Source organism: Hydractinia symbiolongicarpus, chromosome 3 (genome assembly GCF_029227915.1).
Source record: "Hydractinia symbiolongicarpus strain clone_291-10 chromosome 3, HSymV2.1, whole genome shotgun sequence".
NCBI lineage: Eukaryota > Metazoa > Cnidaria > Hydrozoa > Anthoathecata > Hydractiniidae > Hydractinia > Hydractinia symbiolongicarpus.
This window is the reverse complement of record NC_079877.1, coordinates 25,958,481-25,985,400: the sequence shown is the minus strand read 5'-3', so window position 1 is coordinate 25,985,400 and position 26,920 is coordinate 25,958,481. Positions and strand designations below refer to the sequence as shown.

Genomic DNA, 26,920 nt, shown 5'->3' with positions numbered 1-26,920 from the left:
TCTAAGACTAAAAAAAATTTCTCAGATTTATCGACTACTACGCCGAGGTTGATACACTACGAGGTAAAAAAATGTTGTTCGCCATGTTTTAGATAGAAATATGCTCACTTTTATAAGACGCTCTTTGTCTCATAAAAGGGCTTCTTTTTAACTTCGAAAAATTTAAAGAAAAGCATTAAAAAAACTCATCATCTAGCAAAGAAATAATGGGCCCTAGATTCTGTTGCTACAACCTTTAAAACAAGGACAACACTGAAGACGACAAAAAACAACGACAAAAATGCCGACGACAATAACAAAAAGCAACGACAACCACGACAAAGACGACAACCAGGAAGAAGACGACAACCACGACGAAGACGACAACCACGACGAAAACTAACACCACCACACCACTAACAAAAAGCAACACCAATGATCACCACAACAACAACAATAAATACACACTAACCGTTCCAAGTTCGCCATGATCCTCTTTGCACCACGATTCCATGTTAAGTCGCTTGTTGGTGATTTTACTGAAGAAGAGTAAAATAAAAACATTAGCGTGACTTCATCAAGATTGTAAAAGTTGTGAGTTTAGTTTGGAGGGAAGAATAAAAATAAGAAAAAAAGGAGTGCGCTATCCAGTTTTCTGCAAAAAAATCACATTTAAAACTCTACAATTCCACTGATTTCCGGCGCACATAATTTCCTTTGTTTGACTTAGCTTGACTTTTTTTGTCAATAAAACATAGATCACAAATTACATTAGACATAATTCACTTATCTTCACTTTAACGGCCATTGTAAAAAGTTTGAAATACGAAACTCCAGAAGTGATATTTGATGTTGATTTTACTCTCTTACATTACTGTGTTTTAAGTACTACAAAATGAGACCTTCTTTTTAACTTTTTCTGTTCCACGAAAACGTTCAGTATTTCCCTAGCTCTTACGAAACCAAATACGAGTAGTATTTGGCAACCGTAAGAAATTCTTATTCCTCTCACCGATGATAATGACGGCAGCAAGCAAGTCTTCTAACTCGCTATCGGGTGTTTGCAACGACCGCAGATCCGACAACCCCTTGTCATCGAGTTGAGCGAGAACATTCTTGGTCTCCTTCACAACTGCAGCAGCTTTAAACACTGCACGTTTGTGGGATTCTTCATATGTTGGCACAAGCTAAAAAATAGCAACGTCCAATGTTAACGAGTAGAAAACATGTTCTGAGTAATAAACTTCTCTGGGTGATTTAGCGTGGTAAGAACAAACAAGACATTGGAGTTATTACATTTTCCAATTTTCTAATTTTTTGTTTTGTCTTCTCCACCAAACGAACCTGCTCTTCAGTTATTGCTCGATCCTAAGGTAAAGTAATTCAATAGTAGTTAGAAACAAAGGGAAAAACCAACCATAGGACATCAGAGCTGTTTGCACTGAGGATGAGGGACGGGGTCATGACCCTCCACTTTTTTAAATAATTAGGTATCATTATATACTCAACTCTCAATGGTTAAAAGGAATAAATTATGTATGCTATGATGTGTGTTATTGTCAATATTTTCATTTATACTGCTGTCAAAACTTGTGAAAAAGAAAAAGAAAAGGAAGTACATTTTTTTCACTTTTTTGACTATTAAAACTATTAAAGTGACAAGACTGGAGAAATTGTAATATAAACACGTCAAAGTTACTTAACACGACTTACTTAACACGAGTTTATTTTAGAACGTGGATTTTAAAATTTGAAGTGCAGAGTAGGCCTTTTGCGTCACAAAAATAAGCCCCTCCTTCTTGTCTTGCTGTGTCGAAAGCCATGAGAATGTTGCAAAGAGTTATAATACAAGTGAAATCTTACCTGACCAATCTGGGTAAGCAAGGTATTGTTCCCCTAAAATACAATCAAACATAGAGAAGCTAACGCTGAGTGAACGTCGTAAATCATTAAACATATCACTGTATGATAATAAAAACAAAACTAAAAAACAAGTGAAAAACATAAAGAAATGTCAGCAAAATTGGCTACCTTCTGCTTTTGTTCAAAAACATGTTTTTCGTGTTCAAGCTTCTTTTTTAGTTGAGCAATGCTATTCATGGATGATTGGGAAGTGTTCAATACTTGCTTTAGATCAGCTTTCTTTTCTTCTAACTCTTTCTTTCTTTTGCCATAGTGTAAACAAAACCTAATAAGAGGAATGCCATGTAAAATGGTCACAGAAAAACAGTTTTGTAAGCCTCTTAGCACGCTTTCTGTTATATGCAGTAATTGATACAAAGACCAGGAGAACTCAATAATTTTTAAACTGGACACTTTAGTGCTTTAAAATAAGAAATCTATTTTTCAAGGTGTTTGCAGGACAGTTCAAAATTGCAATTACAAATCAGTACCAATTGAGCGCAGTCCTCGCAGGTTATTTTCGAAAACCTTTAAATCCCTTATGATAAAAGCCAATAAAATTTGTGTGTAGAATCTTACTTTACTCAGAAACCAAAATAAAGAAGGTTAAGACTAAAATTTGAAAGCCACGGTTTCCTAGCAAGTTAATAAAATATACGTGCAAAGTACGAGTATGTAACCTATTCGTGTTTGAGAACACAAAAAATATGCACACACCAATATGAAAACTAAATAAACAACAATAGTCATGTGACCACAGCAGTGAAAAGAAGCAACAAAAATCACCTTTCTATCATAAGTTCAAAGTTCTTGTTGGTGATATTTCCATACGTTCCAGACAATCTGACATCAGAATCGGCATGTTGTAAAGCTGTGTGCAATGATGCAAATAAATGCGATAAGTTGTCTTGCTCAGCTTCACTTAAGGCTGAGAAATCTGAAAGAAAGATGGTAGATTTTTTGATCAGTTGTTCAACTTTTATTAAATAGTCAGGATTGTGTGATTGGTGTAATATCATCAATTTTTACCCATTCTGATTTATTAATGAACAAGAAAAAGTGGAAGCAATTTGGAAGGACCAAGTTTCCACAAAAGAATTACTGTTAAATTTCCAACGTGGTTTCCTTTTCTCATAGCATACAGAATCCAAATCTTTCTCTGGTCTAAATCTAAGTCACTTAAATCGAACTATCAACACATAAAAACACGTCACAAAATATTTATGTCAGTCTTTTAACTCCACAACAGTATTTAGTAGACGCAATAATTTGTGTGGGAGTTTTTCTTACAAAAGAAGTCAAAATAAAACATTTATTTGAAACCTCTGTTGCAAAGGATTCACGGGTTTAACTAGCTTGGGAACTTTGGGTTATCTATTGCCCCTTTATTTTCATTACACAAATGGGTGGACACAGCAACCTCATGGACCAAAATAACAACAAGGCGTCGCATCACATACCTTTCATAAGAAAACGTGCACAGCAAACAAGTTCTTGCTTGGACCAATGCTTCACACAGATTACCGACATACATGACACCAAGGTGGGGTGTTGATATGCCATTTTTTGAAATTTTTCACCCATTGATGACAGGGAAAGCACAACATGCAGGTTTCTTCGCACATTTCTACAAATCAAGTCATTTTTAGTAAGTGTTTCGTAGATGTAAAGCTTAAAACCCTCTTGGTTTTCAGAACACCCTACAGGTTACTAGCACGCCCTATGGACTTTGAAAGCGCCCTGTAGGATTCTCTCACACGCAATTAATCTTTAGAAAAAATGCTTTTGCATTAAAGCATGTGTTTGGAATATACTCAGAATTTGGCTAAAAGTACGAAATTATTATTGCATAATCAAAATCTTACTAAAACCAAAAAGACCTCCTCGTACAAACATAGACTTACTGCATAAACACATCCCATACTTCAGTTGTATTTAACTTGGCTTTCTTTTCCTCTCCTGACGTTCGAACAGCATTAACTATAATCCTCTTCTCGTCATCTTTGAAGATATGGAACAATGTTCCCAACTGAAGAAATTCTTCCACTATAGCGATCACAGCATCTTCGAACATGTCCAGTTCAGTGATAAGAAGAGTTATCTTGCTGTTCTAGAAAATAAGAAACGGAATGAATTTAAATATTAAGAAATAATTAACATAATATATAATTAACATTGCATTTAAAACAGAAACATATTGTTGGCGAATTTTAAAGACTTTTAAAATTCAAAAGTCAAATTAGATTATCATCAATATTGTCATAAAATTTGTCAAAAAGAAATACTTTTTCAAATTTTTATTGAAAATTAAAGTAATAACTCAAATGCTTAAAAACAAACAATTTAGGTAGCTTTAAAAGTTACGTGAAACGTGGAGGGAAAGTTCAATTTTGGCTTGCTAAAAAAGTGATCTTTCAAAAATTTGTTCAGGAGAGTGTGACGCCACAATGATGGGTCCTTCTAACTAACCAAAATATGACCCTTTAACTTTTATCCTTGTGCGGACGGCCAACGAGAGTACTGTTGTGTAAGAAAAACTTTTCCCTTGCTCATGTCAATTTTGAAGAGGATTTCTAACATACTATTATCAGCGTATGTCATTGAAGTAGTTTTTTTTTCTAGTAATTATATAGAACTATATATTTACTATGAACGCTTACAAAAGAATAAAATAAAGCAAGTCAAATAATGTTATCTGAAAAATTCCTTTGACGAGATTAAAAAAAAATAAGGTTGATTTTAAACTCAAAATTGTTATTCTAAGCATACCTTCCTTAACAAAATTGTACCAGCTAGCTATAAACAGTATACCACGAAACATCACAAGTCGGTATTTTACAGATGAAGCAAAATGCACATGAAAACACGGTACAAGGCTAAACAACACTTACTTTAACACCACAGTTAATGAACACTCGAGCCATGTCGTCTTTAAATCGATCCAGTGAATACTTCTCATCATACACAATATCTGATGCATTAATAGTGACAAGTTCATTCACTCCCAACTGACATACTTGTTTCATAACAACAGGTACGAGACCAGAAAATCCTTCGCTGACAATCAGGGCGTGACCGACAGAAAATGGTGACTGGATGAGTTGAAGTAATCGAAATATCAATCTGGTAGTTTCCTAAAACAGTGAAAAGTCAGTTGCAGTAGATGCAGGAAGTAAAATGGGTACAACTTATCACTGGAAAAATTCCATTGCTGCTATGGAATTTTTCCAGGCATTTAGATTTATCAGTATTATAAAAAAATTAATTGAATCTCCATTAGTCCTGCTATCTTTTCAATTTTTACAGTTCTGCACAGGAATATTAGCACTGAAGTAAGAAATAATATTATGAAGGGTAGTATTTAATTAAATAAAAGTATTCGAAGCGGAACTCAAATAATGCGAAAAATTTTTAAGCAGTGTGGGATAAAAGAGAGGTGAATTGGTTCTTCTCAATAGCTGTTGTCTTACGTAATTTTAACAATACAGACTTACAGTTACAGAGTGTAAATCAAACCAAAAATATGGTTGAGAGTGTCTGCAATGGCAGTTCGAGGAAAATTTTTATTCTGCATTTCTTATTTAAAATGTCTTTCTTTCGCATGTATTTCTTTCCTTAAGAAACTCATGAAAACAACACGATTGAGATAATCCAGCTTATTTTGGTTAGAACATGCATACCTCATAATAATGGAGTTTGATCTTTTCATTATCTTTGTTGAATTCCATGATGTTGGTGTTTAGAAATTGTTGAAGCTATGTGTAAAAAAATAATTCAGATGCTAAATTTCCTTGTAGTTCAATCGCAGTTCATTGCCAAGCATGTGAGACAAGCATATGCGACTTATTTTATTTAAAAAAGTTCAGACAAGACCTGCGCAACAATAAATACTACATTGTTTTACACAAAAAATATGAGATGAACAAACATATAATATTGACATTACAATTTGACTTTCTGACATCTATATCATTTGTATCAATGTCACCAATTTGTGCATAGTTTAAATTGGCCCAAAAAGCATGACATGATAGTGACAGCCCAAATTTCTGTTTTTTGTCATTTAATATCATTTTTTTTTTTTTACCAAGAAAAAACAAAATAAATCAAAAACAAACTAATACATTTCAAATACTGCATTAAAAACAAAGTTTTGACAAAGTGAACATATAAAGTTTACTGAAAGCACGAACTCAATACTATTAAGGATCTTTGAGCCCTGATAACACCTTTCTTTTATTTTCATAAGAAATCTGCAAGACACTTTATTCAAGGACATTTTTTTAGAAGACACCCTTCACAACTTATAAGGCACTGTGTGAAATCTCTATGAAGAGTTGACAATACAATGTTACAATGTAATTTATGACACGGTGTTTCTCAAGAGCATGCAGGACACTTCCATTAGTAATTTTCTACAACAACAACAAGTGAAATATATGAAAAAGTGAGGTTTACATAAATAGCCTATGAATGTTATAAATACAGTAACAGTCATTTAACTACCTTTGGTATATGATAATGACAATGCCACTGCCCTCGTGATATGTTAGTAGATTGTCTGTCAGCATTTTCAGCAATACTCAGGTTGGTGAATATTGGAATAACACTTCCGATGACATCCATCTGTAAATAATAAATATAAAAAATTGAAAGTAAATTAAGGCGTTTTACATTCTACATTTTCTTGCAGTAAACCTAAATTTCTGCTAACAAATCATTTGGTATTAGTTAGATAATGTAATTCTTTTGGTTGGGTTTAATTTCTGTTAGGAGACAATAAAAATAATTTGAACTTTTACTTTAGAATAAAATAAAAACCAAACGCTTTCACGCAAATTGCCCCTGACGAAAAGCCTCCCGCCCTGGTGAATTACTCCCCAGTATAGTATAAATACAAGTTAAAAACTTTTGTAAAGTAACACTATGAGGCGTGTCCCAAAAAAATTAAAAAAATAGTAAATCGGTTGCAGCAATCCAATATTTTTGAAATATTGTGAAGCTCTGTAGAAATATCTTAGGTGGAAATTCTAAAAAACAATTATGCATTCCTTTTTTTATAAATTCAACAGCTGCGTGTTAACTTAGCTAATTTATAAAAACATTTTGAAATGTTGTAGATGTGACAGAAATCATACCTGTTGCTGATTCATTTTTTTTTGCAAAACAATCCTAAAATTCTTTGACCACCTTTCACGGTCCACATCAGCATTAGAAGATTGAAAGTATGTCCAATATAACTCATGATACCACCCCTTTAGAATGATGTCACTGCTAGAGTCAGCTGGAACACAAACACACACAGACCTAAGGAGAAAAAATATAACTTTAAATGTTCTAAAAACATTTGTATTTCTTATTAAGTAGCAGTTTTAAACACCTAAGTAAAGTTAGGTTACGTTCTACAAAATATATTGAAACAATGTATTACGGTATTTTAAAACTTCAAAGATTTGCTTTAAGGGTTCAATCCACAACTTACTTGAAAATTTTTGTCAGCGCCTTTATGTTAAAAACATAATGGAAGCGTTCTGGAACAGGTAAGAACATTTCTTTCATTTTGTCTTGCAACTCAACAGTACATCGAACTATGTTTGTCAACAACTCCTGTAAAATCGTTGCACGTTCCTTTTGCTTCCTCATATCACTCTTTAATGATTCGTCTCTGGAGATGAGTAACTGTTGATCGTCAGTACCAATGAAATGCAAGGACAACAAAGAGACGAACATCTTTTCTCTCTCTTCAGAACTATATACATTTAAAAAAAGTAAAATATTTAGCTGCATTTCGTGCTATATAACAACAACAAAATGGATTTTTGTACAAAAAAAAGACGAAAACTCTTGAAAATTGACAACGCTCTACTTACTGATGTCACACTTACCGCAGTTTGTAATATTAGCTCATTACAAACTGCAACGAATGCTCAAATCAAAATGTTCAGGTAGAAGAAAATGCATACAATGAAAACAAAACTACATATCAAACCATACCTGGGATATGGCATCCATATACTGGGAATGTTAGTTATCAATCTTGTAACAGAGGGATAGTAACCTCCTCTTTGATGGTTGTATGTTATTATGAAGCTAATACCATCTAGCTGTTGCCATTGTTTCTTAGAAGGGTTGTACGCACCACTGTGTCTGATTAACTGATAAATTAACTCACATGCTGGAATATTACTGGCAATGTCTTCCTATAAGGTGAATGGTAACATTGTAACGTTGTTACAGTAACAAAATAAAAAACAATACATTCATCAAAATTCTTTCCCCAGATGTCAGCATTACTAATGGTTAAAAAAGGGGAAACGCAGGGTGTTTTTTCATAAAAAAGGAAACATTACAAGTTAAGTCACATGTAACACAATCATAACGCTAGGTGATAAAAAACAGCAAAAAGATAAGATAAAAAAATAGAAAAATTAATCAAACAAAGTAAAACAGGTAAACAAAGCTAAGGTTACGTTAAGTTACCTGACATTGTTGAATATCTTCAATCAAGCAAATAAGTTTTTTCTTTTCAATAGGCTGGTAATAACAAGAATGCTTCCATTTGAACTCCTCGTTTAACCTCTCCCACAAAGCAGAGCTTGTAAGAAATTCATTTGCAGTGATAGTAACCACATCAAAGTCATTAGTGTCTTGGTTCAATAATCCTTCACGTAGCAAAGTAGACTTTCCACAACCTTCTATTCCATTAAGTGTGAAGGATATTGAAGAACGAATCATTGCATTGGCAAGGTATAAGATTGACTAAAGTAAAGGAGATACAGTACTTGTCTAATTTTATGTTTTTTTATTATGTTGCAGTTTTTAGTAAACGTTTTCCTGTGTTGTATAGAAAATGATTCAAGACAGTATTTTAGTAGAAACACTTTGTCTTAAGTAAAACAAGACATTCTAGATTTGTTTGATGTAAAACGGAATTGTTAAAAAAATGTCTCCAATGTAAACAGAGAGCTACGCATACTGTTCTTACTATGCTATTAGTAACGCTTTAACTATCACACAAAAAATATTTGTTATTATACGTTATTAATATATGCTTGCATTCAACTGTAGAGATTTTAAGACGATTTTTTTAAAAAAAACAAGTTATTTTCAAACCAACAGAATTATATCATTCACCGACTTAAATTACGATTATGAAAGTAATGCAACAAAACATACCTTGCTCTTATTCGTAAAATACAAATTTGAAGTCGGATTTACACAAGAATATTGACCACCATTTAGGTTGACAAATAAATGAGTATTTGGGTGTACAACAAAATTGCTGACCTAAGGGAGATATTATCACGTTTTAAAAGGTGAAATTGGCATCTATTACTACAATGTGAAAACAAGAGTAGAAACATTGTTTATTTCCATGGAAAATAAACAAACACACAAAAACATACAAAATTACCTCGCTTGAATCAGGAAAACATATATCAGCTTCCCAACTCTCTCGCCACCATTTTGAAAACTCTTCTCTGTTAGCAGGTCGCATTGCATTATTAAAAGCCCAAAAAGCTGCATAATTGGCATAATTATCATAATCAGAAGTAATTTGAACATGACCTGTGATACTCTAAAACAGTAAATTTATTTTGTTTCTAATGCATTCTCAAAGTAGCAGAAAGGAAAACTAGTTTCCTCATTTTTTTCGAAAAAAACCCATCAAATTAAACATACGTCAAATATTTTCAACATCGTTTCAACTATCTGATACTCAACATTTTCACTGTCAGATCTTGTTGCAGTGTTTGAGTTTAAATATTCCAAACTTTTGGTTGCATACTGTGTGAACCATTCATACAAATGATTTCGTACATCTGCATTTTTCTTTTGGAACCACGATTTTAGAAGCTGTTGCCATAAACATTGTTGTCTGTCTAACATTACTACCGATGTTTTGAAAAAAAATTTACTCTTAGAAAGAGATCCAACCTACAAAAAATGTTTTTGAAGGTACAGTACTGGGAAGTAAAAACATGAAGTGAAAGGTTTAAAAAAGTTTTAGGTTTTGAGTAGATGAAATACACAGTTAACGTTCAATGTTTTTAAATCAATAATACCACTGTCACATAACATGTTTTATAAAAAATATTGACGAGCGATTTATTTTACTCAAATAATAATAGTTGTCGCACTGCAAATTTAAATGAAAATACAGCTAGCTTCACCTTCCAAATAAATTTCATTTTTTCAGGAATCTTTATACAGCTTCCATTTTGCAAAGAAAAGCAACCTGAAAATAAAATGGACCTGTCGAAAATGTAGTGTTTGCACGTAAAGGAATAAACTATGAACAGGTTTCTAGAAAGAATTCTTTTTATATTTTTTGACTTTTTTTAATTGTGAACACAAAATGCTAGGCCTCTGGTAAGAGAAGAAATTTTGCTGACTTTCCTTAATATCACTGAATTTCTTGTTCTGTTCTGTGGAAAGTCTCTAAAACAATAACAACAACAACAACAACAACAACAACAACAACAACAACAACAAAGTACCTTCTTGAGATATCAATCCTTCAAATATAACACTTTCTTCATTGGAAAGCTAAACAATTCAACACAAATTATCACAGCTTCCTTGAACGAGGTAACATGTTATGTCTCTTTATTTTTATGAAAAATAATTTTTAACTCAAGCAGTGAAAGACGATACCTTTCCATCTATGACAAAAAAGTGTGGATGTGAAAGTTCTTTCTTTGCAGATAAAATTGAAGTTGTGAGAACACCATCACTCCATTTACTAGATAAAAGATTTAAAAATAAGAACAGGCAGAATTTTGACATTCTTTTTTTAATCATCCCTTAAAGATCACTGATACCAGGATGCAACCTTATATAGGCCACACCCTCACAATGCAGGGGGATAGTTTCCCCCTTATTCTAAACAGGGGAAAATCTTCCTAATTAGCCATCCTTTCCACCTGAAATACAGACTGAAACCACTATCACACTGATTTAAATTCCAAAATAGGAAAGAAAAATTGTCGACTAACCCTGAGGCATCAAACTGACCAAATAATTGCCCATGTTTCATAGCGGGAGGACAAATAATATGAACTTTAGTCTGATTGTTTAACTTCTTAAAAGCTTCCAAACAGGACGATATGCATTCCCAAGCCCAGTAGTCAATCATACTGGAAATCGTAACCTGCAATTTGAAATTTAGAAAACAAAATTAGACGGGGTGGTATATAGCTAGATAGGATACATTTATCACAATTTACACACCACTTTGTCAGAAGATATCATTTCCACCATGTCCTCCACAATGCTAGCACGTAACTCACTCCAATTTTCAATTCGAGCTAGCAATTCAATAGCCTTGTTGATTGTGCCAATTGCTAAATAAACAATAAAAAATACAAGTTACTTGATCCTGTAGTATTTTAACTGCCAGTAAAACAATAGTATTAAGTATGTTATAGAAATACTTGGGCTACAATTTCAACCTTGCCAATTAAAGGTAACATCTTGCTATGCCATTAACATATCGTGATCTATGTTGCCTGTAGCATGCAAGAAAGTTACATGACACCATATCTTTGTTGTCACCATGCTCCCACAAATGTAGATTTGAATGAAGCAAAAATCAAAAGAAAGTTACCAGTATATTTTTTGCTAATTGATTTGGCTGCTTATTAGCGATGATTTTTGGGTAATGAGACAAAAAAAACATGACTTAACCTTTTCCCTCTTTTTCATCAAAATTCTCACTGTCAACATCTACTTGTACTATGCAAGATTGTTTGCATTTTATATTATTTTCTAGCATCTCTTGTACGTCAGTCTGAGGAAATGCATCGGCTAAAAGATTTTCAATTATGCCAACATCATTTTCATTTAATGTTGGAGCAAAACTTTGATGGAGACCAAGTATAATGGATTTTAATTGTATATTTCTTTCAATCCCTTCTTTATCTTCAGAAGCAGTGTCTTGTTCTGCTTGTTTCTTTCCATCACCTAAAAATTAATTGTGAATTAAAAATGTTGAAACCAAGCGAAAAATTGCTAGAACATTTAAATGGGTAAGTTACTTTTAGAAATTATTTTAAATAGCCTTTCGTTTACAGAGAGCAAAGCGAGCTAATTGTGCAAAATTGTAGAATAAAAACAAAGGACGGTCAGATGTAGAGAGGAGGTAACAACAATAATTATGTCCATGTGAAACACAATGCAATATAAACAGAAATAGAATATTTTACTTTTTATTCCTTCTGGACTCATGCGATTATTCTCACTTTCACAATCCACGCTAAAAATGGGCAAACCATTGCTTTTATCATCACCAACTTCTATCACTGTTGACAACTCTTTGGCAATTTTTTGTCCATCCTTGTTCGCCAGAGATTTGATGTAAAACTTGTAAATTAATGCGATTAATGAATTCAACCTTGCAACACCAAATCCCATTGAAAAACAGGGGAAAATCTGGGAGATGGTAGACAAAAACATGGCAATATTTTCAGCTAGCAACCTTGAAAGCACCATACCAGAATTATACAATCCAACTTCAATAATATGTTTGGGATTAGGCGATACGTATGTCACAATTCGAAAGTGCTCACTTATACATTTAGGAATATCCGAGTACGTTTCATAACTAGAAAAGCCAAAAACCATAGCTTCTGGATTCATAGTAATTTCATCTTGCTTGATGGTGATGGATGTTTGTTTATTAGTGAGTGCATGGTGGATAGTCTTAATACACACTGATAATGTAGATAAAGCTAATGGTGCAAGGTTCTCTATGTTTTTAAAGCAAAACCAACAACCTAAATGAAAATTATCACATCGTCTCTACTGTGGCAAAAAAAAAATGTTGACAACAAAAGCAGTTTACTGTATCTACATTGCGCTACATTCTAAGTTAAGGTTCTGAGGTAAAAACAATGATGTTGTACTACTTGTAGCTCACTAGATGTTTAACATGTCTTTTGTTTTTTAGGAAGCTCTTTTCTTTCCAATTTTTATTTAAACGTTAAATCTAATTAGGCTGCGTCACGCGAAAGAATAGCAAATGTTGAAATTGCTATTATAAGTACTACAGATGCCGAGTAATTATTTAAAAAAGTTATTCAATTTTTTCCCTATTTCAGACCTTCTAAATTTTTGCTTGCAAATCTAATGCAACCTAATTTTATTTATATGCATATAGCGGCCTCAAAAGCTTACACACAAAAATTCTATTGCAAACTGATGTGCAGATCCCAATTTTTTTGTTCTTTGGCAAGAAATTAAGTGGAATTTTGGCACATTTGTTATGCTCATCACTTCACTTTTATACTATCTATACATCGAAAAAATTGAATGCATATCTCTAAGCAATTTCAAAATTACAGATAACAAAAGATCTCAAAATTTTCTATTCCTTAAACATAACATCACAATTTAAGCTGCCAGATTAAGCCTGAAATTTTTTATAAGTGAAAATTTTTGTAACAATTAAGGCTTCTAATAAAGTTTAAAAAGTCATGATAAAAAACACTTTCAGAGTTCTATAATATAAGCCGAACATTGATTTTTATCTCAGGATTCCTTTAAAATGTTAAAAACACTTGAGAATCCAGTCCTAACACACTTTGCACTTGGATGTAAATAAATATATTGCAAAGCCATTTTTTTAAATAGACTTTTCTTTTACCATTATACCTGAGCTGGCAATTCCTTTGAAGGTATCACAGATAACATCACTGGTCAGATCTGATGTGCAAAAACAACTGAATAGGGTTCGTCCAGTGATGCTTGCTAGAGTTTTTAACAACTCCTCACCTTCAGATCTCTATTATAAAAAATAAAGATAAAATAGAATAAAGATATGGAGCTTAGTAGTAATAAAACGTTTGTTTTGACCAATTCATGTATCATTACACATCACAAAAAATCACTTAAGCAATATTAAGAATTGGTTTCTACCATTGAAAGTAGCTGGCATGCCAGGCATTGAATTAGTCAAACAAAACTAAATGCCCTTCCACTTATAGTTACTGGATTTTACATAATTAATTATTATTATTAGTCATGATATCAAATTATTAGTCATGATATCAAAAAGTACATATGAGCAAAACAGCAACAATAACTCAGAAAATATGCATCCTATATTTTGCTGATTTATATGTTTTCTTGATTCGACTCAGTGATATACTCTTGTACTTAAGGTATTCATAGAAACATATGCTTAAATCATACGTAACAAAAGTCAACATTATCATACCTGTTTTGACACTAAAAAGCCTCCTTCGTAATGCTTTACCCCGCTTGCTAGCCAATACAAGCTCTTTTCATTCTCCAACTCTGTGTGGCAATGAGAGACACTTTGAAATTCAAATTCATAATTCCAAGACGTATCACCTAACTCCACGTCAAGCATGCATGAAGTGTTATTGAATTTATAAAATGGGTGTATGGACCATTCGAAAGGGATTCTCATGTCCCCTTCCAAATCAAGGAAGACCACATGGATCAAGTTCTTAATAAAGTTACGCTCATTAGAAAAATATTGAATGAGACTTTTTATAATGTGAATTTGATAAACGTCTAAGTTTACGTTTTCTGTTTCGGTTCTCTCCAGTGTACTATCCGTTTCTTTATATTCACTTTCAACTGGAGATAAGGAAATATCCAAACTTTCGAGATTTAATGGAATATCATCTGCACAGTTTTTCATTTCAGCATTCTTCTTCTGTAGTTTAATAGTGGTTTGAGCAAGTAAGAAGTCGCTTAGAGATACAATAATTGCATTAAGTTTCTCACAGCATGAGCTTAATGATGACTCGTTTCCATTAATGTATGATTGGAAGTAATTATTAAGAAGGCTGGATATAGTGACTTTCATACTAAGCATAATAGCATCGCTAGATTCATTAAAATTCCAGTTATCAGGAAGAGGAAGTAATGTGCCTAGCATATATGTAAACACGTCAGATTTAGATGCAGCTGGATCTTTCTTTTGAATTGGGCTGGATACATCAGGATCAACAGATTGCTCGTGTTCTTTAGATGCACGTCTTTGATTCTTTTCAGTTGAACTGGAGAAAACAGTATCTTGGTTGATCTTGTTTCTATGCAGTGACTCCAGATGATCAGTTAATGTTGCGTTTAACAATGTTGATAGATTTAACTGGTTACATAATTTGATGCCAGTGTCCAACTCCGATAGCCAGTTTTCAATACCATTCTCACATACAATTGGCTGAAATAAAGGTAAAAAGATATTACATGTGCAATCTTTGAAGGTCAAAACATTTGTGGGATAAATTCCATGAGTGACACTTGCTAAACTATGCATTTTTGTGCATGCTTAATCACTACAACTTGCATATTCGTTTTTTAAGTAGTCAGGCTTAAAGAATTTGTCTGTTTCTCTCTCATCTTAAAAAAGATAACAGGAAGAACATGAATCAAATGCATTTATTGAAGGGATATTAGACAAACTACCTTTCCAGAAAAAATTTTAAGGGAATAAAATCTTTCAAGCGAGATATACCAAAACCAGCTATTTACAAAACCGTATATTCTTAAAAGACTCTGAAATTGTTGAATATAATAATTTTTCTGTCAATATTTGGCTAGGACTTGATTTGAGAAACTTCTTGCTCACAGAATGAAGAAAAAAGCTGTAACATTAAATGTGAATATTTCTTCATACTGAAAATTACTTTCTTAAATATAATACGCATTTTACATTGAAAAGTTTCACAAAAGTTCCTCTGAGTGTTTTCTTTTTTACTGAGTTATACATTAGAACACCAAAACAACCTTTTTCTACATTTCCCTGGACCCCAACCCAAAACCCACAAAAACGCTTTTTTCCATTCTGACTAATTGCACTCATTATAATTCTATAATTTACTTTGATCCAACTTTTTTACAGGACAAATTTAACAGCATTAATTCATATTTTATTAAATATTAAATTTGGTAACTATAACCAAAGCAAAAAAATCTTTATACCTTTCCACATCTCTTCATAGGAAAGAACTTGTATTTTTTAACTTAGATTTCTTTACGTTTTTTTCTTAATCGAATGAAAGCCTACAATAGTAATTCTGTTTTAAAGCCCCAGAGTTACAAAAAAGTATATAGAGCAAACCTTTTGCAGGGGAATAAATTCTCCAAAACTGCTGTAAAAACCAGTGATGTGATACAACAAACCATCTTCAGAAATGTCAGTCTTTAGTGAATTGATGTTGTTAAAAAGTTTATGCAGGTGTTGTGACAACAGATTTGGATCATAACCTGCAAGATAAATTCGAAAAGAAAAATGAAAATACAATAATAAATACTATATAAGTAAGATAACAAAGAAACTTTTCATATAATTACATTAAAATAGTAAGAAAAAAAGATCTTTAATGACCAGTAACGTCACAATTTGCTCACAAAGACTTTTTTCTATTCTGTTGTATCTAGTGTGAATCATGTCCCAGTCTTTTTTATTATGGTTCATTGGGATTTCCCCAATCCATATTTACATTGCTGCACTTTAAAAAAACAACTGGTTTGTACAATCCTAACCCACAACACTTAAAATATTGCATTTCTTTTGTTTACTTCCTAGTTAGTAACTGTGAGCATTATAATATTGACAGTAACAAAAACTTTATATTAAAATCAAATTATAATGTCAGTTCCATCTGTAAACACACTTTTGTCATCCTGGCGCTGTCAGCATTCACTTCTAAGTTAGCTAAATACTAAATAGCTCGTTTGACTTTGTGAGTCCTTGCTACTAACAACGAAGGACGAGGGAACTGAGATCCATGTCTATGTAGTTCTTATACAGGCAGGTGTAGGTGAATTAGCTAGGATTGCCAGGTTGGTTTTGAACAGGCTTCTTGTGGGCCACCCAGGGGTTAAGTAATGCACTATTCAATCTCCACAATTTTGATGGTTTTCAATAAAATATTTATTTATCACAACTACGCGACTGAATATTTATGATGATCATAGACAAATACTATTTTGACTCAGTAAATATAGTTTTTGCCAAGTTTAGTTAACTTCACAACAAAAATTTTTAAAATTATAGATTTTGTCTCTTGGTATTATAATACCATTTCCTTACGACAATATATCTGATTTATGACGAAAACAATATAGTATATCTTCTGCACTGTACTTATAACTTTAACATCAAATTACTTGACAGGGGGAGGAATAATTGACGTCCACTTTTGACTAAAATTGGCCAGTTTAAAGTGTGGATAATCCACTCATTTTGAAACCAATATATTACCGATGTCATAAAAAAACAGGTTTACCCTATACATTACTTTGATATTTGAAGGTAAACTCAAAAACAGGAAAAAGGACAATAAGATTCAAAAAAGAATTCTTATATGTGGTCTATGATAGAAAGAAACGAAATCCTATACAATAGTTTCAATCAGCGATTTAATGTCAACATAATAGAGCTAACAGTCAAACAACAGTTCCAAAAAATGTTTTCATTCATATGGCTTCTTAAAAAAGTCATAATATCTTACTTAATGTTACATTCCCTAATAGATTGACTTTTTCAAATAATATAACCAGTCTTAAACAACAATAAACTAATATTGAACATACAAGAATTATGACAGAGTCCGAAGTATTAGTACATTACCACTATTTTCATAGTAAAAATACTATGTAATTATGTCTGACACTGCTAATAAAACATCCGTACATGATTACAACAACATTTTGAAAGCATCATCCCATTGTCAAAATAAAATTAAGAAACTCCATTATCTTCCCTGTACCGTAAAAGCAGTGGATGCGTAAGGTTAAAGGAATAGATACACAGTGGGGTTTGTCGAATATGAAATGACGTACTCGTTTTTTAATAGTATGTTTTTTGTATACATGATAGGACTAGTTGTGTACTTTCTTTCTGTTTTCGATAAAAAATGTCAGATGATGAGGATATATTAGCGCTTTTTGTAACAGCTACAGCAATAAAAAGTAGAAAAAAAATGAAAAAACGCAAGAAAAGGGGGGAATGGACAGTGCCTATTAAGATGTCGAACTAGAAGTAATATTTTTATACTTAGGCCTATAACATCCCTTAAGACCTTCATCTTTTTGAAAGTCTAAATAAAACTTTTAGTTTCAACATTGTCTCCTTTTTATTGAAAGTATTATACTGATTAAACTGGAAACGGCTTTTGTTTCCTGTCTTCTTGCATGCCACAATTAATTTTACATAACACGATTTGCCGAAATTGTACTATGTACCCGGCTTATTAAACTTTGACAAGATTTAGGTAAAACATAAATAACAAACCCTTGCAAATAATGGAGTATGCTTCTTGTGTGGACAGTAAAAGAAGCTTTGGATTTTTAAAACGCCTTTTCTCCAGATAACGAGCAGTCGTTAACTGACATTGACTTAACATCATAGTGATTCTTTCAAGATTTTGGAATATGTCTAAAGAAATAAAAAAAGTCAAAATTTTAAAGATCCAGATGGTGCCATAATAAGAAGCTTATTAAAACCATCCTATACGATCAATAAAGAAAAAATATTTTGAAAAATTACACTTATTTTGAGCAGAGAGGTAGGAACTTTATTGTTTTTGGTTATATTATTTTTCAACACAATAATACAATGCTTGATAGTATTAATCCTGTAAGTCACTTACTAGAAGTAGAAACAACTTGAAGTATATTAGGGTTTTTCTCTACTGATTTTATAACAACATCAAAATCACGACTCGATAATGCGAATATTGCACTCTCACGAGGACAAGATATTCTCATCTCTGCAGAATTGTATATCTATAACACATCACAGTAACATGCTTTATCTTAAAGTTGTGATTCCACACAATGTACATATACATGGAGGAAGGTACAGTGTTGAAACATTAAAAAATTTATTTGCTTGATAAAAGGGATTTTTTTCCCTAACCCTTTTTATTTAATAATTAAATTGAGAAAAAACTGATCATTGAATTCTTTTCTTAAGAAATTTATCCTGGTGAAAATTCAATTTTACTTTCAAAATTTTTTTTTCTGAAAATTAGTTAATTCCCTTAGTTAAAAAAATATGACAGAAAAAGATTATTCCAGTATGCTAGTTACAATGCAAGCCTCATATTTTTTGTTTTTAATACAGTTACGTCATTATTGTTGTTTGGTCCCCACACTATCGATACAAAATATGGTTCGTATAAGAAAGAGCATTTCTGAGGCAAAAAAAAAGCTAGAAAATACAACGTTCAGAAACAAAATAAAATAATTTGATGATTATAGTTGGATCAAATATCAAAAAATGATTTTTGGGCTAATTCCCTCTTTAACAACGTTGTGTTGCCCAAATGTGAAAATGTAAAAAATATTGTTGACCTCGAAATTAAGATCTAAAATTTATAGAACAAATTTTTATTGCTGTTTATATTACTAAAATTTTGAGTTCAAACAAATAATAAAAAATTAATTTAGGCATCTATACCGTCATGGATTACGAAACACAACCAAGTATGGCACTGAACGTCATGCCATAATAGCATATTGAAACATATCGACTTACGTCATCAAGATCAACCCATTTTTCTTGTATTTCAATCAACATATTAATAAACACTTCAACTTGCTGCAAGGTCTTTTGCCATTTGATAATGTCATCCATAAAAGAAGTGGCAGAAGATGTTTTTAGCATGCTTTCCAATGACATCTAAAAAAATACAACACAAATAAACAACAAGGATCAGCAAGTGTTAACAAAAACGATTTTCAACAACAAAAATAACAATAACAACAGCAATAACAAATTAGTCTTATAATGTGCAGGACTGAGCAATGCGGCAGTGCATCTAAGGGCAAATTTTCAGCTTGTACATATGGACAACGAAATAAATTGATTAGTTTCTCATAACTAATTTATTTGTTCCTGTAATAATTTTTTTCGTGTAATAAGGTAATTTCCCATTTTAAAATAGTTCTGTCAGTCTTTTAGTAGGATCATCAGCATGACCCTGGCCTGTTTGTAGTACAGACTTGATTCAGCTGCAGTGGCTATTTTTACATTGTATGTTTACATGTAGCACGCGAAATTATTCCAACAAATCTGAGACTACACTCTTTGGTTGTTACTTCCTCCTTTTTCAACGGTTTATTCTAGAACTTTATGTAACCCATGAAATAAAAGCTTCTTTTTTTAATTATTATATTTTCCGCCAGAATCTATTAAGAAGGGTAGCTACAGCTTAAAACAATTAGTCACCAAGTTAAAATCTTGCATCTGAAGTTTACCTAACAACCTGCATCCATATATGTCAATACTAAGTATCCTTTCTTCAAATTATTGCAAAACTGAATATCAAACCATTTTTAAAAGTAAAAGGATATGGGAAAAGTTAGAGTTTATTTTGTGCAGGTTTTAGAATTTGTCCTACAAGTGCTTGGCTTAAAGGCTAATCCTGTATGGTACGAGACTGGTATAAAAGCAACTTACTTGATGTGAATGCAACTCTTCCAAGATTAGTTCAACATTTGATATCAAAAACTTTGTAGGATCCTGAAACACGTTAATAACAACATGGAAAAATAGAAAATATACAGAGAAACAATCAAAAATACTGCAGTAGAAGACATAAGCTTGTGACTAAATTAAACAGTATAGGCAGCTTGTTGAACAATAAGAAAATTAAATCTTCTCACTCCATCAACATCCGGTGTTTGTGTCACACTTGCCCTTGAATACAATCGAGACTGTCTGGTATTCTTTGCTGTAGGTGTGTACCCCTGCACCGAAAACCCAAGCTCAGGCTCTGTTACACCACCAAATTCACTACCCTAAAAATTGGTGAGGAATTACATGCAGTCAACTGTCAATGATTTTATCATAAATGTTCACCTACAAATGCATCGCACTTACAGTTAACGAATTCTTTTTCACTGAGTCAGAAACCAAGCGGGTGTGTTTTTTAATTTCAAACACCTTGCTTAACCAGATCTCCTCATACAACTTCAACTTATTTTCAATGCTAACATCTTCCAAAGATTTCTTTATGACTGTGTGAACTTCTTCCGCATTATGATGCAATCCTAGTTCTGCTAGATTCTTTAAGTTCATTTTTATCAAATTATCATGGGTGATATTAATTGCACCTGCCATTAACCGAATGAACTGCTTCCAATAACAAGGCCGAAGTGATACTTTACTGAAATCTTCCATTATTGAAATACAGGACTGAAATAAATGAGAATTAACATGTAGAAGATCCTACCAGCTTTTTCACAGTTTCAAGTAATTCAATTATGCATGTAATTTACTGCAAAAATTTTTTACAATTTAACGTTGTAAAATGACACACAATAATTACAAAAAGGATCTACATTGCGTATCCCTAGCATACTGCCTTGTACCAAACAAATTTGATTTTAGAACTGGGAGCTGCGAAAAAAACCCACATGCTAGGGACATATGCAGATAGCTTATACAGATGACGTGTTTAAGACATGCATTTTTAAATTCATCTTTTTTTTTAAATATCTGAAAACATAATTTCTTCTAAGTATTGCATTATGTTATCCTTTAAACAAAAATCTATACTAGCACTTACATATAACTCATTTATCATTTCGATTAAACTTAATGTGACATCCCAACCATGTGCTTTATCAGGAAGTCTCCTTATGATATCATATTGAGCATCTAAACCACGTTTTAATAACTTTGTCTTAATCTTATGCCAACGATGGCGTTTCCATTCCATCTGTTGGTCTCTAATTAATCTAAATGAAAAAAAAATGTTAAAGGCAAAAAAATGTTCATACAGTTTCTCATTTACCATTTTTAATAGAATAGAGAGCTATTTTTAAACAACATTATCGAACGACATTACCGTTAATGCAACAGGGACTTACCTGCAAGCATCCCAAACTTGACGTAGACATAATAATTCATCAAACATACTAAAAACAAAAGAAATAATGCTACAAATAATATTATCATACATTTTTTTTATTTAACTTCGGAAAAATATTACCTTCCTCATTTTATCACACTAACAGATTTATTTTTGTAATTTTTTTTACACAAAAGTATAAGTGAAATAAGATTTGGGAATTGAAAGTAAAGAAGTAATCATTAAAGACATACTTTAGCACTACGTTTGATCTTTTCTTAATAATTTAAGAATTTGTATTGGAAAAAGGTGCAAAAATAGCTGCAATATTAAACATCATCGCTATTGTAGAAGTACTCTCATACAAGGAGGGATAAAGATCTTCCGATCTCAGATAAGTTTGTGCAAATAGCTGACTTTGGTATATTTTGTGAGAATTTTTTTTATTTTATTTTAAAATGTGAAATTTTGTGAATGCTTGAATTTCTTTGTGAATATGTGAAATACGCGTTGATACTCAAACAGCATTATCAATGACCCTAAATTGAAATTTTCAGCAATTTCAAAAAAAAACACATATCCGTTTTACCTGTCACAGACAGAGAAGCCGACAGGCAGGTAGGCAGGCAGACGGAGAATTGTATATTAATATAATAGATCTCTATTACTAAGTGAATTATGTAAACATTTTAACCTGTTGATGATATTGAAATCCACAATGTTCTTTTCCAACAACTCTTGCAATTCAATCAAATCCTGACATAAGCAAAAATAAAAGTTGTGTTAAAACAAAATAACAATCCTGTCCAAAAATTCCAGCTCATTATGTTTTTCCACGCCTTTCAGTCACAAATTATGTCTTTAAAACAGCACCACTTTACAATGAATAGGGGAAGGGAATCCTGTGGAAAAACTTCGCAATTTTATAACAAGACCTGATAAAACTTTATTCTTCTTATAAAAAAATAAGTTTTTTAAATCAATGCATGTGTCAAAAAGAAACAATGTCCACCTGGGCTTCAGACTCAAGAAGATGAATTTCACTCTGAAATTGATGAATAAGTGTGTAAGCGGCAGATACTACAATAGAGCGGTTATACACTTGAGAATCTTCCATTTCGGACTGAATGTTAGCACACTGTTCTTTAAAGTCTGTCAATACCTAAAACACAAGGAAACAGAAAATTAAACTATATGTACGAATCATGCCATGGTGCCATGTCCAATATGGCATCTAATTTTGAGTTCTTCTACTTTTGCAGAAGAATTAATTCACATGCCTTTAGGGGAGCGAAACACCTGCAAAAGTTGAAGAACGAGAAAGATACAACATATTGGACAAGGTATGTGCGATAACTAATTTATTGCTAGCAAAAATATTATTCGCATAAAATGTTTTTTGAAACATATAACATCCACGAGCATTGTTCAGAAACTCAAAAAAAAAGTACATTTAATTTTTTAAAACTAAAACGATATGTAGACATGCAGCACTATTCAAGGAGCGTTTTATAATTAAATTTAACATTTCTTGTGACAATTTGGAACTATAAACTAACAACTGACAATTTCTAAAGCAAGTTATATTTATTTTCTTTGGTTGATCCCTTAAGTTTGGAGTTTGATGATATGTTGAGTGTTACAAAATAGTTTTGCTTTGAGAAGTTGTTTTGAACTTAATGAGTGTTTCATGCTTCTGTGTTTACCTGATTGTCACGTAGTGTTATCATCATTTTAAGCTATTCCATACACTAATCTTTTACATAAATGAATGAAATAACACAAGACTTTGTTGGTTTTTATATAGTAATCTAGCCAATATGAAAAGCTTTTTAATATTTCGCACTCTGAAAATTGAATATGGCACTTCGAATATGATGTATATCATGCTCTGCTGAGCCAATTATATTTTATCGTGGTTATCAGAAATACACATCTCTTTTTTTCTCTATTTGCTTGATTTCGACAACTTAATGTGAATAAATGTTTGGAAAATGATATAGCTACTGAAAAATTGGCTCAAGTATGCAACTAATACTATATGTTTTTAATCTAAAATCTTTTTTTCAGGCCATAATTTTTCCATGGAATTATTCTAATTTGGACTCTTTAAAACATGATTTTATGTGTAGTATTATGCAAAACCTTCATTTAATTGCTAAATTTTTCATTATTTTAGAGAATTGCTCCGGCTGTGTCATTTTCATTATTTTACTGCACAGCATTTAACTACTTTAAACAATCAGTTTTTAACCGAACTTTGGATATTGTGTACTCTAATTATTACTCTGGTAGTTTACTTAATGAAAAAAGGAATACTTAGAAAATAAGAAAAGATTTGTCAACAAAACTAAAAAAGGATATGGAATAGAAGATTTCCAAGATTCCAAATATGATTGAAATATTTGTTGGGAAGTTCTTAATTATAAGACAATAAAAAGTATTAACAGTAAAAAAACCTTTATAACACTGCTTTCTTCAGCTTGTATTTTTGGCCCCAACACTTGCTTAGCCTGATTTACTTTCATCTTAAGATTGTCCCATCTAGAACATAATACAAATTTCTCATTTTCTAATTTACCGTTTCAAAGAAGATTTATATGTAAAATTATGAAATAAAAAATAAAGATACCTGCCAGGTGCAGCGTTATAAAAGTGTTGAGTTTTTTCTGGCAGAGTTTGTCCATATTTCTCAAGTAAATTGATGGTACGTTTCATGGCAATAAATTTGTTGTCAATTTCCACCTGTTGTTTGCTCACCTAAAAGTAAAAATGTACTTGATTGTAAATTGACTGTAACTGGTCAAATTGATAGCAAATGACGAAATTGACTGTAAATGACGAAATCTGTTGCAAATTGACGAAACTGTAAATTGACAAAATTGATGAAATTGACTGCATAACAAAAGTAAAGAAACCTGAAAAAAAGTTTTAGGGAAACACTTTAAACAACAACCTCATTAAATATCCTCATTAGCTTCATAAAAGAATGTATGTCTTGTTCTTTGCCAGTTATTGCTTCAACATCAGGCCCGATTCTTTTGAGAAATACATCCAATGAGTTAAGTGTTTCTTGAACCTATTGAGTGAAATTAACGAGCAAATTAAAATGCAGTCTAGAAATTAGCAAACCCCAAACAAAAGAATTGTGTCAATACTAATCACCTGGTCTGCAAGATATTTGGTGTAAGTATACATCCACTTTGAGGCGTATGTTTGAATTGTTTCAATAATTGGTTGAAAATTTATACGTATCCATCGCAAATCGTGTGTCAATTTGGCTGATGACAGTTCATGTTTGGCTCTCTATAATGTAAAATACCAAAGTTTGAACTATGCAGACAAAAATACTGTATCATAACTGTATCAACAATCAGACAGTTTACAGTCTTGGCTATTCTTTAAAACAAATGTAAGCATAAATTGGGTAAAACTTCGTAGCTTCAGAAGAAACTCTTTTTCAGGCATGTAGGATAGATACACGCACCTAAATCCCTGTAGTTAAAGATATAGGTTCATGGAACAACCCACATTAAGGCTTGGGAAAGGCCTTGGGATTTAGAGAAAAGGGCCATGCTGACATCAGCAACAATCAACTTTATTAAAGACTTCAAATATAACCAAATATGCTATGCTTCAAAGTCCTACATCTGTTATGACATTCGATGGGTTGATATTTCACAAGTATCACTTGTTAAAATTTGTCAACAATCTCTGTCAACAAATATCTCGTCCATGATTCTCGAAGATTGATTTCTTTTTAAATGTTTTGGCCTAGCAAATATATTTTGTGCAAGACAATAACCCAATTCCTGAGATGATCCCAATTACTTCAAAATTATATGTCTGTGGTGTAAAAATAACTATCCATTAGAAGCTAGCATTTCATTATATCTTCTTAAAGAAAATTAACACTTGAGTTAAACAATTAGACAAGACATAAAAAAAGAAACATGAATAAATTGTTTACTTGAAACACTTCTATTTCCTTATCAAAATCATCCAAATTTGGGCAACCGTCTTCTGCATTGGGCGTTTTCAAAAACTTCGTTTCACCAAAGCCCATTACACCCATGGTAGCAACTGATGAGGTACCTGAACTACATACAAATAATCCTTGATTAATCATCCGTGCTCTTCTATAGTAACACGGCAGGGTAGCTATACCTAAAATATCCTGAACACACTTAAAATTAGAACCTGAATATATTTGTTACTTCTAAAACATCCTAAATTTGTTTATACTGACATATTTTTTTTAGAATAGTTGTTTTACATGGTAGGAATTGAATTGAAAATATGAAGTCAGTTCACAAAAAAAGTTGTATTTGGCAAAAAAAACATCTGCAGCTGTAGACTGGGAGTACTGTGGGCCACTTGTCATTAATTCCTTGGTAATAGTTATTCTGTTGCAACAACCATTATATAGAAATAGGTAGTACAAACAATTAAAAAAATGAAAACATAAATATCAAAAACGTTTGTGGTAACCACAATGTCATCGCTCGAAACAATTCTGCTATTTTTTTGATAAGTTCAGTTGCAAATGATCATTGTGTATCACAAAGAATTAAAAGCACATATTTATTTTCCTCAGCACTTTTCTTTTCATTCTTTGCAAAAGTTTTGGCCCACAATAGCCTATTGTGGGCCAAATAGTGTGAAAGTGTGCAAATCATAATAGCTAAATGATTTACCAATTATCTTTGAAATCAAGCCGTGATCTTGATGCTGACATTGCAGATGCTTGTGACCTTGTATCTTCTGCATTTGACTGGTAGTAAGGTCGGTTAGAGATGTTACCTTTAAGAAATTCTCTGAATGTATGATTAACATCTTGCGTCCACAGAAAGGCGTAATCTTTAAAAATGTTGGTTAAATTCTAAAAAAAAGGTTTACAAAGAAAACATTACACTCTATCACACCCAACAACACTGCATGAGGTCATGCTTTCACTTTTAGTTTTAATGAACTCACTTGAGTGTAAACAAATGGGTGTTATCACTATTAAGTTTAATGATAACTTCAAGTTAATTGAAGAACAAGTGCATTGTAGTGTTTCAGGTCTTAAATTGTTTTTTCTTTTTTAATTTATAAATTCTAACAATTAAAAAACAACACCACTTTGTACTTGCAATGTCATTTGTGTTGAGTATTAACTAAAGAAACTATCATAAAACAAAGACAAAGTTTTA

General features: G+C 32.0%; 1 protein-coding gene across 3 annotated transcripts in view; it reads right to left on the bottom strand.

Annotated features, from left to right (window-relative positions):
* Positions 1-26,920, bottom strand: part of LOC130636487 (uncharacterized) — a 64,708-nt gene that overhangs the window by 13,281 nt on the left and 24,507 nt on the right. For all 3 annotated transcript variants that reach the window (XM_057446223.1, XM_057446224.1, XM_057446225.1), the window contains 44 exons: positions 26,423-26,607; positions 25,696-25,825; positions 24,891-25,031; positions 24,682-24,804; positions 24,358-24,485; positions 24,185-24,269; positions 22,738-22,887; positions 22,420-22,481; positions 21,745-21,792; positions 21,441-21,612; positions 20,753-21,067; positions 20,536-20,670; positions 20,330-20,392; positions 19,406-19,549; positions 18,516-18,651; positions 18,158-18,301; positions 15,980-16,125; positions 14,102-15,079; positions 13,537-13,666; positions 12,090-12,659; positions 11,572-11,847; positions 11,116-11,228; positions 10,881-11,035; positions 10,540-10,627; positions 10,383-10,431; positions 10,056-10,120; positions 9,565-9,819; positions 9,296-9,460; positions 9,058-9,168; positions 8,362-8,640; positions 7,876-8,081; positions 7,364-7,630; positions 7,020-7,188; positions 6,388-6,507; positions 5,562-5,636; positions 4,773-5,015; positions 3,786-3,991; positions 3,342-3,508; positions 2,668-2,818; positions 2,011-2,167; positions 1,843-1,875; positions 1,276-1,347; positions 992-1,166; positions 452-518 (listed from right to left, as the gene is read on the bottom strand). In XM_057446223.1, coding sequence (XP_057302206.1) covers positions 452-518; positions 992-1,166; positions 1,276-1,347; positions 1,843-1,875; positions 2,011-2,167; positions 2,668-2,818; positions 3,342-3,508; positions 3,786-3,991; positions 4,773-5,015; positions 5,562-5,636; positions 6,388-6,507; positions 7,020-7,188; positions 7,364-7,630; positions 7,876-8,081; positions 8,362-8,640; positions 9,058-9,168; positions 9,296-9,460; positions 9,565-9,819; positions 10,056-10,120; positions 10,383-10,431; positions 10,540-10,627; positions 10,881-11,035; positions 11,116-11,228; positions 11,572-11,847; positions 12,090-12,659; positions 13,537-13,666; positions 14,102-15,079; positions 15,980-16,125; positions 18,158-18,301; positions 18,516-18,651; positions 19,406-19,549; positions 20,330-20,392; positions 20,536-20,670; positions 20,753-21,067; positions 21,441-21,612; positions 21,745-21,792; positions 22,420-22,481; positions 22,738-22,887; positions 24,185-24,269; positions 24,358-24,485; positions 24,682-24,804; positions 24,891-25,031; positions 25,696-25,825; positions 26,423-26,607 — 7,649 coding nt within the window. The remainder of the gene's footprint in view (positions 1-451; positions 519-991; positions 1,167-1,275; positions 1,348-1,842; positions 1,876-2,010; positions 2,168-2,667; positions 2,819-3,341; positions 3,509-3,785; positions 3,992-4,772; positions 5,016-5,561; positions 5,637-6,387; positions 6,508-7,019; positions 7,189-7,363; positions 7,631-7,875; positions 8,082-8,361; positions 8,641-9,057; positions 9,169-9,295; positions 9,461-9,564; positions 9,820-10,055; positions 10,121-10,382; positions 10,432-10,539; positions 10,628-10,880; positions 11,036-11,115; positions 11,229-11,571; positions 11,848-12,089; positions 12,660-13,536; positions 13,667-14,101; positions 15,080-15,979; positions 16,126-18,157; positions 18,302-18,515; positions 18,652-19,405; positions 19,550-20,329; positions 20,393-20,535; positions 20,671-20,752; positions 21,068-21,440; positions 21,613-21,744; positions 21,793-22,419; positions 22,482-22,737; positions 22,888-24,184; positions 24,270-24,357; positions 24,486-24,681; positions 24,805-24,890; positions 25,032-25,695; positions 25,826-26,422; positions 26,608-26,920) is intronic.